At 51.0% G+C, this 16,031-nt stretch overlaps 1 protein-coding gene across 3 annotated transcripts in view; it reads right to left on the reverse strand.

The window, feature by feature from the left end:
- Positions 1-16,031, reverse strand: part of PCNX1 (pecanex 1) — a 617,237-nt gene that overhangs the window by 239,700 nt on the left and 361,506 nt on the right. For all 3 annotated transcript variants that reach the window (XM_085627291.1, XM_085627290.1, XM_085627289.1), the window contains exon 16: positions 8,859-8,950. In XM_085627291.1, coding sequence (XP_085483417.1) covers positions 8,859-8,950 — 92 coding nt within the window. The remainder of the gene's footprint in view (positions 1-8,858; positions 8,951-16,031) is intronic.

Below are 16,031 nucleotides of genomic sequence, written 5' to 3' on the forward strand. Positions count from 1 at the left end.
CGCTGCTCGTCACACGTTAGAGGAGCAGAGAGGCAATAGGTCCTTTAGTAGAAATGAATTGGTGGCACTGGATAATGCCAGGTGCACTGGCGGGGATAAATGGGCAGTCCTTCAGAGTCTTTCTAGGACTTGCCCTACCTGCCAATTCTGCTTTTATACCAAGGAGCTATCGCCCGCCCTGCGTACTGAGAGAGAGAACAGAATTTGGGCGGCACTTATTAATTTGCGCTCTATGGTTAAACATGCCCGAGATATCCACAAACTTCTCTTGGATGAACACTTAGATGTGCTATTTATAACTGAAATCTGGCTCAATGAATCTTGCGCCCCGGTGATTGAGCAGGCTATCCCTTTAGGATATAAAATTGCACGATTGGACCGCAAAACCAGGAGAGGGGGTGGGATTGCAGTGATGCTCAGGGATACCTGGGTCTTCTCCAGCGAGGCTTCAGTGGGGTTAGTGGGGGGGGGGAGGCGCTCGACTTCTCCATTGTCATGTCGCCCCATTACACACTGGGCGGTACATTGGTCTAACGGCCCCTTGGCCCCCCTGGAGCATTCCTGAAAGTCCTGGATGATGTCATTATTCCACGGGCCCTACGCTTTCCAAATTTCCTCCTTCTGGGCGATTTTAACATTCATTTAGATTGCCCCGAGTCCTCGGGTTTTAGGGAGCTAATGGACCTGTTTGATCTGGCACAAATAACCCAGTGGATAAAGTCTCCCTCACATTAAGGGGGACATATAATTGACCTGGTATGCTCCAACTTTGCCTTGTCTGTATCTGACCCCCTTCAGGTCACTTGGTCAGATCACTATCTGGTACAGTTTTCTTGATGATAGGGAAACTTCCATCCCATTCAGTCCCGGCCCATAATGAACCGGCTCGGAAGATCGACATTCCGGCCCTCTCTAAGGTTCTCTCAATGTTTTGCCCGTTGGTCTCTTTTGATCATGAAGGAGCGGTAGATAGTTTTTCCTCCTGGATCAGTCAAGGAGTTGGTGCGGTGTTAAAACCCCCCTCCATCAGGCGACCGAGATTAATTCCATCTAAATCATGGTAATCAGGCACTCTTAGAGACCTCAAATTGGGTTGTAAAACACTGGAACGGTGTTGGCGTCGGGACTACTGTCCCTTCGCCAAAAATGCTCTTCGTAAAGCACAGAGAGACTAATATGCAGCCATCAGGGAGGCAAAAAGCAGTTTCTACGCAGAACGGATTGCTAAAGCTAGCAACAATAACAAGGAGATTTTCTCCAATTAAAGAAGCTTTTTGGCACCTGGCGCTGAACAAACGGTCCTCCCAGCATCATTTCAATGGTGTGAGGAGCGGTCTTTCTTCTTTGTTGAAAAATACAGAACATCCAAGACAGTCTCGGGCCGGGGCCTCTGACACCGAGGGATTCTTTACCTCCGCTTTTTTTTAGTTTCCACTCTATCAATTCCCTCATTTATGAAATTTGTGCCCATAGCCGGACCAGACACCCTGGCCATCCTCAATTCCCTCAAGTCGGGGTCTCCGACTGACCCTTGTTCTGCCAGAGTGTTGGCAGGGGTCGCTGAGGTGGTCTATCCAGAGGTCAATAGGATTATTAATCTATCCTTACAGACAGCTGTTGTTCCTTTGAGCTGGAAACAGGCTAAGCTCCTACCACTTTTGAAAAAACCTTCTTTAGACCCGACAAAACTTGTTAGCTATCGCCCTATATCTCTTCTACTGGCACTGACAAAGGTCTGTGAGAAGGTGGTCTTTCGACAGCTGGAGGCCTATGTGGAAACATCTGGTCTTCACCATCCGGCGCAGTCTGGTTTTAGGGCAACTTATAGTACAGAGACTGCACTGGTGGAAATGGCTGAGGCAATTAGGGAGTGCCAGGACGCGGGCGGCAGAGCGGCCCTGATTTTGCATGACATCTCGCCGCCTTTGATACGGTGCCCCACCAATTATTCCTTGCTCGCCTCTCAAATATTGGTATTGTCGGCTCCGCCTGGGACTGGATGCAATCCTTTTTTGAAGAGCGTACCCAGCAAGTTTGGATTCCTCCTTTTTCATCAACTGCCAAGAAAATGTCTACTGGAGTCCCTCAGGGCTCTACTTTGAGCCCTCTGGTCTTTAATATCTATCTGACTCCTCTGATTTTTCTGGCCGAGGAAATGGGTGCAAAAATTATTGCATATGCTGATGACACCCATCTCCTATTTACTTGGAAGGACTCCGACCTGTCGACAGAAACTGCCCAGAATTGTCTCTCTGCTGTGTTTAAGTGGTTGGCCCATGCCCAACTGAAATGCAACTAGGACAAGTCTGAGGTCCTTTTATATGGTCAGTTCCCGCCTGCCTTCAGAGAATCTTTATGGCCTCCTGACTTCCCCCGACCTAATTCTGAGGGTGCTCCAGCAAAAAAGTTGGGGGTCTGGTTTGAAGAAGATCTGCGGTTCACGGAGCAAATCAAGAAACTCACTAGAGCATGTTTTGGCACCCTCAAGTCACTTAGAAGGTTCTTCCCTTTGTTTCCGAGGTCGGCCAAGGAAAAATGGTAGTTCGTGCTCTCATTCTTTCCCGTATTGATTATGCCAATGCTCTGTATGTGGGGATTCCTTGATACCTACTAAAAAAACTACAGACCATACAGAATGCCGCAGATAGACTTCTGTTTAACATCTCTGGAAGATCTAGCGTAAAACAGCACTTACACGAGTTGCATTGGCTGCCTGTGGCTCAGAGAGTGCAATTTAAAGCTCTTATTCTGGCACACAGAGTTTTGCACGATCTTGGACCTATGTATATCAGGAAGCGTTTTGCTTTCTATGTCCCTAATAGATTGTTGCGTTCAGCCACCCACCGGTGGATACGTTTCCGCAGAATACGGCTGGGGGGCGAGTCTCTGTCCGTCAAAGCAGCTATGGCATGGAACTCCCTGCCCCTGGAATTACGGAACACTCAGGACCTCAGACTCTTTAAAAAGCAACTGAAAACCTTCCTCTTCCAGTTGTCGTGTTAAAGTTTTGTTCCATCGGGTCACTGTTATTTTGTGCGCCAGAACACTCTAGTATTTGTGCGCGGTATAAGTCTACTATAACATAACATAACATCCATGCACTTCGAGAATGTGCGAGGGGCTGACTTCAGCCCGATAGGCAGGACCATGAACTGGAAGTGGTCTGACTGAATCTGAAATCCTAGAAACTTCCGATACCTTCGAGAGATTGGGATGTGGAAATATGCATCTTGAAGATCTATAGAATACATCCAATCCCCTTGATGTAAGTGCAGGACTATTTGATGTAAAGCCAGCATTCTGAACCTCTCTCTCAGAATCAACTTGTTGAGAAGCCTGAGATCTAGTATAGGCCTGAACTCCTTGTTTGGACATTTCTTTGGGACCAAGAAGTATCGGGAATAGATTCCCTGTCGACACTGATACCATGGAACCTCCTCGATGGCCTCCTTTAGGAGTAGAGCGGATACCTCCTCTCTCAGAAGATTTATGCGATGGATTACAGTTTTTCGAGGCGGAACAGAAGGTGGAGGGGACTTGAATCTGATGGAGTACCCATTCCTCACAATATTGAACACCCACTTGTCTAGTGTTATTTTGGTCCACTCTTCCAAATGAAACAGATACACACCCCCCCCCCCCACACGAGTGGGTAACGGAGCTAGGGGAAGCAAGCACTCACTGCTTCTATTGTTGCTGTGTGGACTGTCTGGAGCTTCCTCCTCGTCCTCTACCGGGAAGACGCTGGTTTGAATGGGATCTTCCGTGATGTTGCTGGGAAGACCACTGAGGGGTTTGAACCTTCTGTTGGTATTGTCGTCCGTCATAGGGTCGTCTGAAGTCTTTCCTCTTCTCCAGACCAACCGCCTTCAAGGTGTCTAGTTCGGTCTTCATTTTAGACATTTCGTCATTAGCATGAGCGCGGAAGAGCGATGTCCCATTAAAGGGGAGATTAAGTATTCGATGTTGGGCCTCTGGCAGGAAGAGCTGCGGGCACAGATCCCATGTGAATACCCATGGGCAGCGAGATCAGAGGCATCCGCTGCCGCACAGATGACCTGATTGACCACCAGACCCCCTTCCAGGAGGATCTCCTGGAAGTCCTGCCTGTCTTCCTTCGGTAGCTTCTCTGTGAAGCGTGAGAGAGTCTCCCACAGAGAACTGTCATATCGACCCAGTAATGCTGAGGCACTGGGTACTTTCATATAGGATGCTGATGTATTACACATCCTCTTGCCGATGGAGTCCATGGCCTTACTGTCTTTATCCGGAGGTACCACAGATGATGCTGCCCCCTTCTGGTTCTTCCGTGCTGCTGACACGATGACAGTCAGGAGGAGGGTCAACGCTCAGAAAAAGTGGGTCCTGTTCAAGAGCCTTGTACTTCTTGGTGATCCGCGACTGGGTTGCTCCCACCGATGCTGGAGTCAGGAATTTCTGAAAAGCAGGCTCTAGCAGTCCCGGCACCAGGGGAAGCAGAGGCCTAGATGAAGACCTGTGATGAAGGGTCTTGAAGATAACCGAGGTGGACGGAGCAGAGACAGGCATCTCGATATCAAGTTTTGCATCCCCCCTACACAAGATCTCGTTGAAGGTCACAATGTCATCAATAGGCGATACCCTACTCGGTGGTGAAGAAGAGAGAGTTGGAGAGTAGTCTGCTTTTGAAGGTCTGGAGTCCGAGGACCACGAAGATGATCTGTGGCTTCGTCTTCTAGGAGACCGGTGGCGAGTTCTTGAAGACTGACTCCTAGGAGATCTTGACCTGCGCCTTCTCAAAGTCAGTGACCTTTGAGGTGTGGCACGTCACTCGCGTCCACAGACAAGTGGACCAATTGTATGATCGGAGACCTGAACCTGCTAGGAGTATGAGCCGGCCTTGATAATCTCTGAATCTTCCACTCTCTTATGTTCCCCAGCCATCTCGGAGAGATGTTGGTTGGAGGGTCTGGAGCCGGTAGCGAGGTTTCAGGAGTGACTTGCACTTTCCGGAGTTTCGAGGAAGATGAAACACTCCCTGGAGGTTACCACTTGGACGTCCTTCAGCGTCGATCTCACCCTCAACGTCGCCCTAGGTCTCTTGGCAGGAGGGGACCTGTGACTGGACTGCGACTTCCTCGACATCGATCTGGACTGGGATGTTCTCTGCGGTGACCTTCTAGGCCCCGAGGGCGATCTGCGTGGTCTCGACGTCGACCTCCTCGGCTACGATCGCCTTGTATGACGTATAGTCGCAGAATGACTGCGTCTTACTGGCGTCGAGCCCCTCGGTGTCGATGTTAGTGCCACCCTTGACGTCGGCGGTGTCTTCGACGTCGCCACAGGTCCTCTCGGAGGTGGGCTGTTCTGTCGACGTTGATATGTCGATGTCGAGCGACTGCTTCCCACTGTCGTAGGCAAGCCAGAACTGGACCACCAACGAGATGGTGTCAATGTTGGTCTGTGATGGGACTTTGTTTCTGAAGTTGTTCGCTTCACCGGCGAATGGAGCCTCAACGTCGACCGACGCTGAAGGGGAGCACAAGGGTACTTTCGACATCGATCTGTCGTATGAGACCGGTGTTTTCTCTTCTCACCCTTGTCTTTACGCTCCACCCTTTTCTGAGAGGAGGGCTTCTTTGAGGGATGTTCTTCTCGGCCACTTGCGGATTGCTTTTCTCTCTCGTGCATAGCATGCAGTTTGATTTTCTGCCTTTCTCTAAGAGTTCTTCTAGAAAAACTTCTGAAGTGGTAGCACTCATCTGGTCTGTGAGATGAAGGTAGGCAAGCAATACAGACCGAGTGCTGATCTGATTTAGCCATCTTTTTTCCACAGGCCGGGCATTTATTAAATAAGGCTGGCATTTTGACAGGAAAAAATTGACCAAGTCAGAAAAAGAGAAGGATTTAGTACCCCAAGTACTAAAGACGTCGAGTTAAAGTCAAAAGATTTAGACCAATAATTAGTGACAAAAAAACCACTAACTGACGAGCTCAATGCTCCAGGATCCTCACAGATGGAGCAAGAAAAAATAACTGACCTAACTGTCACCTGTGGCGCATGATGGGAGCCTTGAGGTTCCTGGAGGTCTTAAAGGAACGGTGCCAGTTTTCTCCAACTGTTCTGTATGCAGCCTCTCTAGGCTAATCTGCCTCTATGATCTTGCCTTTTTACCTTTGGAAATAAAGGCTGTGTTTTCATAACAAACTGAAAGCAGTTTTTTCTCTGTATCATGAAAATATCATGGTGTATGTTTTCTTTATTATTTCAAATTAAAAAAAATTACAATGCAATATTGGCATATTTGAGTCTAGTAATATGGTTTTAGGCTGCATATGTATATATGCATATTACTTATATATGTGTGTGTGTATATATGTAGGTATATGCATATAATTTGTTATTGCTCCGGTGTCCCCGCACCTGGGCGGGACTATCAGTGCTTATGACTACTGATGAGTATCCCCTGGAAGAGAAAAGCTCCGATCAAAGGGAGTGTCTGAGAAGGGGTCAGTTGTGACTCTGGCACGTTTACCCCAGCGAATGTAGGTGGTCTGCTGCAGCCTGGAGGCGGGAAACTACCACCTCTGATGGGCGAGCCTTCTACAGCCAGTCATCAAGGTAGGGGATGACAGGCAGCCCTGATCTCCGTAGATGAGCTGCAGCCACTGCCATCACCTTGGAGAACACCTGAAGGGTGTTGGTAAGGCCAAAGGGCAGCATGGTCAACTGAAAGTGCTCATGGCCTACTATCAACTACAGGTAAAGTCTCTCCATAGGCAGGAGGGGAATGTGTAAATATGTGTCCTGTACTTCCAAGGGTACCACCCAATCTCCCAGGTTTAGGGCAGACAGGACTTGTGCGAGCATAAGCATTTTAAATTTCTACTTTTTCAGGAAGAAATTGAGAGGGTGCAGGTCTAGGATAGGACTAAGACCTCTGTCCTTCTTGGGTACCAGAAAGTAGCAGGAATAGCAACCATGACCTACTTCTGCTACAAGCTCCCTTGGCCCATGCTACTTCCTGTTGGAGTAAGGAAAGATGGTCCTCAGTCAGCCTGTCGCAAGTGGCTGGCCTGAATGGAGAGGTAGAAGGGGAGGGAGCAGCCCCTTCAGACAATCTGGATAACCCAGCGGTCAGATGTTATTGGCACCTAGTGATGCAGGTGATGGCGTACCCTGCCTCCCACTGGTTACCCATGATGGTCGGAGGGCAAGCTAAAGAGACTTGGAGGCTGCGGCTGACAAGGGAGTGGTGGACTGGCCCTTCTCTGGTTGCCTGACCCATTGTGTCTGTGGATACCACGTACTCGGCCATGCAGGTGCTGGGAAGCTTGCGTGCCGTGGTGGCTGGGCAGGTAGAGACGTGGCTGGAAGCCCATTCCATGGCCATGAATGGAAAGAAAGGCAGACTGGGGTTGGCGTGTGGCCATGGAAAGGCCCATGAGCCTAGCCGTAGCTCTGCTATCCTTGATGCGAGTCCTGCTTGTGTCCAAAGAGATGGGAGCCATCAAAGGGCATGTCCATCAGTGAAGTCTGGACATTCCCACAAAAGCCAGTTCTCAGCCAGGCATGGCACCGTAAGGCAACAGACACAGAAACCGATCTGCTTAGCGAGTCGGTCATGTCCAGCCCACATTGGATTGGAACCTTAGCTGCGTCTCTCCTGTTAGCAATGGCTTGGGGGAGAATAGCACTGGCCTCCTTCAGGACCACAGGCAGCACCTGTGCAATCGAAGCCCAGAGTGAATGATAGTAACAGCCCAAAAGGCACACGGCATTCACCAACAGAAGTGCCAGGCTGGCAGAAGAAAATATTTTCTTCCCTAAGGTGTTCAGCCTTTTGGATTCCCTATCCGGTGTGGTGGTAGGAAATGCGCGAGGATTTACTCTGGAAGCGCAGGCTTGGAACACCAAGCTCTCAGGGGTAGGATTTTGGTTGAGAAAGTTGGGGTCCCCTGGGGTTCCCTGGAGCTGGGCGTTGGCAGCAGGCAATTGTCCTGTTCACAGGAGCCTGTGTGCAGGGCTTAGACCAGTCCTCGAGCAGGACTTCCATGAGGGCTTCATTAAATGGGAGAGGTGCTTCTGAAGGACGCTCCTTCGACGGATGGGGCAAAGTCAAAGACCTCTTCAAATTCTTACTCTTACCAGAATGGGACAATTTCAACTGCGTTGATCGATGGCTCTGTGACCGATTCCGGGACCCTCCTCTTGACCGAGACAGTTGTAGTGTCACACAACAAGTGGCAAGGAGTTTGAAGGATCGCTCCCTCTAGGCCTCGGGTGCATGGCGTGACAATCTATGCAGGTCTTGGTCACGCTCAACCTCCACTGGATACAGACGAGGTGCGGGTCCATCACCGATATCTGCAGGGGACAAGCGCAGCAGGGCTTGAATCTACCCTTCCAAGTTGACATTCCTGACACACCAGGAGACAAGTCTCAAAAAGCTTTGACAAAAAGTCGGAAAAAAAGACAGTCTAAAAGTGACTGAGGGTGGCTCTCTTCAGATCTGCACTGACTGACCCTGATAGAAAAGCAATTATGTCAGCGCGCTGGGGTGACACCTCATAGACATAGCCCACATCACTTCTAGCGCAAACGACGCAACACAGAGTCGAACTACGTCACCTACCGGCACACAGTGGTACTGCTCATGAAACATTTCCAGATCCAGTTTGACGCCCAAGTATAATTCTAAGATAAAAAATCTGCGGCTAGAAGTCTATCAGATTCATTATTACTACATATCCCATCAAACCAGTGATAACCTAAAAAGCCTTTATAATTTATTTGGATGAAATTAGTAAATCCATGGGTATGACAGCTATATTTTTCTATCAAAACAGTGAAATAGAAATATAACGTTGTTTCTCACCTTCAAGGCACCATAGCACAGTCCAAAGAGAAGTGATACTGTCACAGCACTGCGTGTAAAACTGTAAAGTGCTGAAACCAAGCTTGTGGTGGCTAAATGAAAAAGAGAATATTCATCAAGCTATTGTAACCCATTTACCACTATGTGAAAGCATGCAGTCAAACATTTAAATACAGTGGCTTCAATTATGAAGAACTGAAAAGAGAGGGACAAACAGGTACAGTGTAGTGATGATAGAGTCACTTACAGTGCGCCAAAAACTTTCCTTTGCATCTCACCATTCTTGGTAAGAAGATGGTGTGGTAGAAAATGTGGATACCTCTAGTCAAACTGACCCCTGTGGTATGACCAACAAAGTACAGCAATGGGATACACTACAACCACTGAAGTAAAAATGGAAGGAAGACATGGGAACACTGGGAGATGACTGGGAAGAGGCACAAAAGTATCAAAGAGAAGTGGCCATAAAACCAAGATTCAGAATAGTACATCTTAAAATACTACATCAATCATATTATGCCAGGGAAAATCTTTTACGTTTGGATTACTTGAAAACAGCATGCCTGAGAGATTGAAGCCAGGTTTAAACATTTACCCATACCCTGTGGGAATGATTTTTAATTGAAATGATTTGGCATAACCCAAAAGATGACATATCCAGAGTGATTGATGCCCCTTTTGTTAGTCAATTCATTTTCTACAGTGCGAACTAGACCCTAGGGCATTGAAATGCTTTACATCTGAAAAGAGTAGAACATCAGAAATTCAATGATAAATAAAACTCACATGCACTGGATAAAATACAATCACCTAGGGATTAAGATAAATATTTCAATATACTGTTCAAGATAGACTACTTATCCAGCTGGGCACATACATGGACTGGAATCAATAACAGGTGGTGATAAGAAACAGTTCAGCTTGCAGCTCAAGATACTTTATATTCGGTCAGCAGCAAGTGGAGCATATATTTCAAAGCAAAAGGTAACATTCAAACAAAGGTTTTCAGCTTTTTTTTGTATCTATTGAAGAAAGACACTGCTCTTATCTCGTGGAAATAAAATAATACAGCCTGGGGGGCATTTCCAGGGAAGGATTGTTTGATAATTTTTATTTTTTTTAGATCTGTGGAATTTTAAGACAAAGGGCATTTGTGCTTCATAGGTGCATTTGTACTCACTTCGTCGGGGTCTTTGCCCTCAAGAGGTGTGTAGTTTTCTTGCAAGACAGCTGGGAGCACTGCTCTATGCGTGATGCAGGCCAGTTGTAAAGTAGACCTTGCTTCAGTTGGCAGCAAGTTCAGTGAAAGTAGGATTGAGAAAATATGATCATATTTTCTGGATCCCGTGACCCCCTTTGACCTACCTGCCCATTTGGAAATTTGAGGGGATGACACCACTCCCAAGAATGGCAAGATATTTAGCAATACATCCCTGGCAGTAGCTAGGAGAGAAAATGGATACCTTGTTTGCCTGGACTTCGCCGTGGGCTGTTCCCTGCACCTGTGGTGTTTTTCTTCTGCCGCAGCTCCTCGCCGGACCCGCTCCGCGGGTCCCGCTTCGCGGTGTGGAGAGAGGCGCCTTGAGCATAGAGGGGCTCTGATCTTGGACACCGGACTCTGGGCTTTGGCAGGCAAGTACAGGGCTGCGAGCGGACCCGCAGGGACTCCAACTCCCAGGAGCCCCTGCGTGAGGTCAACCCACAACACCTGGGTCGCTCTCCCTGACTGCCACGCCCCCGCCCTAGCACTTGAAAGCAGCCCCCTTCCTGATCGACGTGGGATACCTTGTTTGCCTGGACTTCGCCGTGGGCTGTTCCCTGCACCTGTGGTGTTTTTCTTCTGCCGCAGCTCCTCGCCGGACCCGCTCCGCGGGTCCCGCTTCGCGGTGTGGAGAGAGGCGCCTTGAGCATAGAGGGGCTCTGATCTTGGACACCGGACTCTGGGCTTTGGCAGGCAAGTACAGGGCTGCGAGCGGACCCGCAGGGACTCCAACTCCCAGGAGCCCCTGCGTGAGGTCAACCCACAACACCTGGGTCGCTCTCCCTGACTGCCACGCCCCCGCCCTAGCACTTGAAAGCAGCCCCCTTCCTGATCGACGTGGGATACCTTGTTTGCCTGGACTTCGCCGTGGGCTGTTCCCTGCACCTGTGGTGTTTTTCTTCTGCCGCAGCTCCTCGCCGGACCCGCTCCGCGGGTCCCGCTTCGCGGTGTGGAGAGAGGCGCCTTGAGCATAGAGGGGCTCTGATCTTGGACACCGGACTCTGGGCTTTGGCAGGCAAGTACAGGGCTGCGAGCGGACCCGCAGGGACTCCAACTCCCAGGAGCCCCTGCGTGAGGTCAACCCACAACACCTGGGTCGCTCTCCCTGACTGCCACGCCCCCGCCCTAGCACTTGAAAGCAGCCCCCTTCCTGATCGACGTGGGATACCTTGTTTGCCTGGACTTCGCCGTGGGCTGTTCCCTGCACCTGTGGTGTTTTTCTTCTGCCGCAGCTCCTCGCCGGACCCGCTCCGCGGGTCCCGCTTCGCGGTGTGGAGAGAGGCGCCTTGAGCATAGAGGGGCTCTGATCTTGGACACCGGACTCTGGGCTTTGGCAGGCAAGTACAGGGCTGCGAGCGGACCCGCAGGGACTCCAACTCCCAGGAGCCCCTGCGTGAGGTCAACCCACAACACCTGGGTCGCTCTCCCTGACTGCCACGCCCCCGCCCAAGCACTTGAAAGCAGCCCCCTTCCTGATCGACGTGGGATACCTTGTTTGCCTGGACTTCGCCGTGGGCTGTTCCCTGCACCTGTGGTGTTTTTCTTCTGCCGCAGCTCCTCGCCGGACCCGCTCCGCGGGTCCCGCTTCGCGGTGTGGAGAGAGGCGCCTTGAGCATAGAGGGGCTCTGATCTTGGACACCGGACTCTGGGCTTTGGCAGGCAAGTACAGGGCTGCGAGCGGACCCGCAGGGACTCCAACTCCCAGGAGCCCCTGCGTGAGGTCAACCCACAACACCTGGGTCGCTCTCCCTGACTGCCACGCCCCCCGCCCCACCTCCTTCTCTTTTATTTATTTATTTATTTATTTATTTTTTTGTAAAAACCTTTATTCGTGCATCTTAATAGAACAAATACGGGCCTACAACCGTCAGGCCGGCCACGATACGGTTAAGCACTGATACCAACATTACATCCCCTGTGCTTCAACGGTCAAGATTAACAACGAGTTATGAGTTATATACTGGAGAGATCCTTGACACCAGGGGAAGGAGAAGTGAAGGTTAATTTTAAGTTTTTAAGGTAATTTTATCAGGGAAAAAAGTCAGTGAAGGATAAGAACAAAAGAGATTCGAGTCCGCCAGATAGCTTCACCACACGGGTGAGCAGCAGCATCATTAAAACAACAATGGAAGTAAAATCTCAAGCAGTGAGGCGGTGCAGTGATATAACAGGATAGTCACATGAGCAATTACGCACCCCTCCAGAGCCGCCCCCACTCAATCCACCCCACACCCGGACCCCGAATCGAAGCAAGTATAGCGCAGAGACATAAAAGAAAAAGGCCCATAGAACTAATTAAGAACAGAGTATTACCCCCCCACCCTACACCAATGCGGAGGCTACGGCCTGCCCCCCCCCCCAGCATAGTGCCTGTCGCCCAATGAACCCGAAATATAGACAAGAAAGAAAGCAGGAATAGAGTAAAGAAAATAAGAAAACAGAAAAGAAGGTGGGGAGGAGCCCACGGAACACCAGAGCGCCCCAAACCATCAGCCAGCTATGGCCTCCACACACTGAGAACCCACTACGCCAAAAAACTGCGTGCGAAAATAACGTGTCACAACAATTTAAGCGAAGGAAGACAAGCCGCGACGAGTGCACACAACACATACATACAGTTCCAGTCCCAGTCCAGCCCGTCCATGAACCATGGCGATATAAGTCATTCTAGCCCTGGCCCGATCGCGGGCTTGGGAGTAAGCCAGCCCCTACATGAAGGCCCCGCATTCCGAGCAGACAAAGACAAGATGGCCGGTCGTGAGAAGATGGTGAAGTAGGATCACGAAATGGCCGCCGACCATCTATTGAGGTCCCTCTTTGCACCACATAAAATCCAGACCTGGCAAGTAGAGTACAGGAGTTCCACAGAAAAGAAGCAGTAGGCCACCGCGGACGATTCCTCGAGGCTGTCAGGTATCGCTCAGCAGGATACTCTTGCGGGCGCGGTGAGGCAGGCAACAATGAAGCAGGTAGCCATGACCAGGGGAACAAAGTATCCGCAGTTGAGCTGGATAGCGGTTGATCCTGGGTGCCGGGAACGCCGGATGCAGGCACCAGTGTAGCACAATCATACACCGCCGTTGCGTCCCCGCAAGAGGACAAAAGCACTGGTAGACCCACGCCTTGTTGATGACAAACAGAGCGCTCACGACCCGCAGCCGACAGTATGGAGTCAAACCGCTCACTCAGCGCCTGCAGGCCAGCACACATTTGTAGTCGAAAGTCCCGCAGGACAGCCAGAACGGAGCCGCATGTCAGCGGAAGCTGGGCCCCCACATCGGCAGCAATCCGGGACGGCACTGTGGAGCTGGTGTCCGGAAGAGGGAGGGCGAAATGGGCAGCGGGCGAGACCGGAGTATCACCCCCCAACCGCGGGCAGGCAATCAACGCCATGTTTTACCGCTGTACGGTGTGATGGCCAGGGGGGGGGGGGGGTCGTGGCAAGGAGTCAATTCCCCTCAGGTCTGCGCCGCAACAGGGAAGGCCGACAGTCGCGTCTCTTCCCGCGGGTTCTCTTTGCCGCCGGCTAGGCAATAGAAGAAGGGGGTCAGCAGCCTCCCACAGCGCGGTCCTCAGAGCGGGGCAGGAGACCCGCCGCACCGGGGCCCACCCCACAGCTCCAGCCCGTCAGGCGCAGGGTGCAGAAGGTGTCCGGCCGTCCCTCCCCGGGCTCATCCGGCGACGATCCGTGGTGCGAGGTGAGATCGGGACCGCGGGGCTCGGGTTTGCGCTAGCGGGTCCGGTAACTGCGGAGCTTCCAGGGGGCCGGCAAAGGCCACCATGGCACAGGGGTCCAGTGCAGAGAACAAAAGCACCCAGAACTCCGGCATCCGGGCGGGCTTAGACTCCGGGAAAGCGGCGGCGCGGTCAGCGCGTCTTCGCACACGTTGCACCTCGAGAATCGGCGAGGATGGGCATCAGGATAATAGTCCGAGGCCAAGGGCCGACGGAGCCGGGCGCTCAAGCGTCTGCTCCGGTCGCCATCGTGGCTCCTCCCTCCTTCTCTTTTATTTTTGCACTGGGATCCCGCTGCGCGGGAGCGCGCGGGAGGGCGCCGGGAGAAGCCCGGGACAAGGGCGGGGCCGTCTGTGGCCGTCATAGGCCGGAGTAGGCCGGGCTGGGCCTACCCTCTTGGTTCTGCCGTTTGCCATCAAGTCCCTAGCACAACAAGCTGATAAATTGCCCCATAGCTATCATCACACTCTAAGATACCATGCCGTCCCCGGTAAAGGAAAGTACCCCCATAAGGCAGGCAGGAACAAAAAATATGACCTTAGAGAATTACTTTCCTCGGGCGGGGGGAGATGGGGACAAGGAGAACACATTAAGCCGGCTCAGAGCTGAGCGGAGACGCTCTATAGATAATTTGAAAGGTAGACCTCTAGGAGACTATCCTCCCACACCTAGCGAAGACTTGACACTAAATGAAGATGTTCCGATCCTGCTTAGAGATGTTACAAAAACGCCCCCAGTGGTACTTATGAGCTCAACCCCAGTGAGTAGCACAAGCCCAAGTAGGGGGACGATTGACTTAATTTCTCAACCGCCCCCAGCATCAAAGTCTAGGAAAGCCAAACCTAAAATAGCTGTAGCACAAGGGGTTTTTGGGCCCCCACCAAACAAACGTAGGAGGAAGTCGAGGGGTGCCCAGGCTAAAAACAAACCAAAGATCCCTCATTCTGATTTTGGGAAGTCATCCAAACCCTCCATATCAACTGTGACAACGGTGGCTGACTTACATTCTAAACCCGCTGCACAGGATGGTGTGGCTCCCGTCCTGACTAAAGAGACGGCTAGCAACATTGTTAATGCCCCCCTCTCTGTTGCTCCGCTGGGTAATTTGGAATTCCTGCTTAGGTCACTGTTGTTACCAATTAGTGAAAGCATAATAAAAGTGGAAATTAGACTAACCATTCTTGAGGCTACACTAAGCAGTATGAAAAATCCGGCCAATTCTCATGAGAGGGCTCCTAAACCTATTGCCACCCCAACAGCTCCAAAAAGTGTTATGCATCTTGCTCCCTCACAGGTTGCAACTGCGGCCGCCCCACCACAAACCCAGAGGAATAACCCTGCCCCAAATAAGCCACCTAACCCCATAGGACCTATACCCCCTGCAAATGCTGTTCCCCCGGTACAGCCCCCAGATAGTGTTGCACCGACTCCACTAATGAAGCTTCCCCCCAGGCCACGTAGACCCAATTTACCACCAGAGGCGAATGACTTTACAGTAGTCATGGCGGGCGTCCCACCACTAGAGGCAGGTGAAGCCGAGGATTTCTGTGCTCTGAAAAGTAGGGTGATTAAGTGGCTAAATTTGAATAGACCCTTACCCGTACACTTAAGCAATGAGATCATAATGGTCAGAAGGGTGCCTTGGATAGGGAGAACACGCAAATCCATCATAGGGGATTGCATATTGGTGAGCTTCAGGGATGCTGGAACAGTTGCTCACATATGCCAGGGAAAGAATAGATCACAGGTAACAACAATTCAAACACTTCATGTGTCTTTCTTCTTTCCCCTCTCCCCAGCCCCTGTACACGTGACCCGTTCATATGACAACTGGGAAAGGGTGGGTCGAAGGGGTGTTCATCACGAGTTCAATCCCAGGCCATTATTTAGCCGCCCAGAGCTACCCTTCCATACATTCAATCGGTTCCACTGCCTGGATGGTCTTGAGGGGGTAGATTGACAAAGAGATAATGGTATATGGGGTATAGGGGGTAGAGGGGTTCCAAATGCTGAGTGGGAGAAGCACAGCCCCGAGGCAAAACAAAAGTCATCAAGTTGCGCCCGGAGTTATGTGCTGGATGAACCTAGGGTTGTAGATATTGCATGTATAGGTGACGCACAGGGACCGGAATTGGGAAAACAAGTGCGAGAATCACCTGGTGGGTCACTGGGAGGAG

Source organism: Triturus cristatus, chromosome 9, assembly GCF_964204655.1.
Source record: "Triturus cristatus chromosome 9, aTriCri1.1, whole genome shotgun sequence".
NCBI classification, from domain to species: Eukaryota; Metazoa; Chordata; class Amphibia; order Caudata; family Salamandridae; genus Triturus; species Triturus cristatus.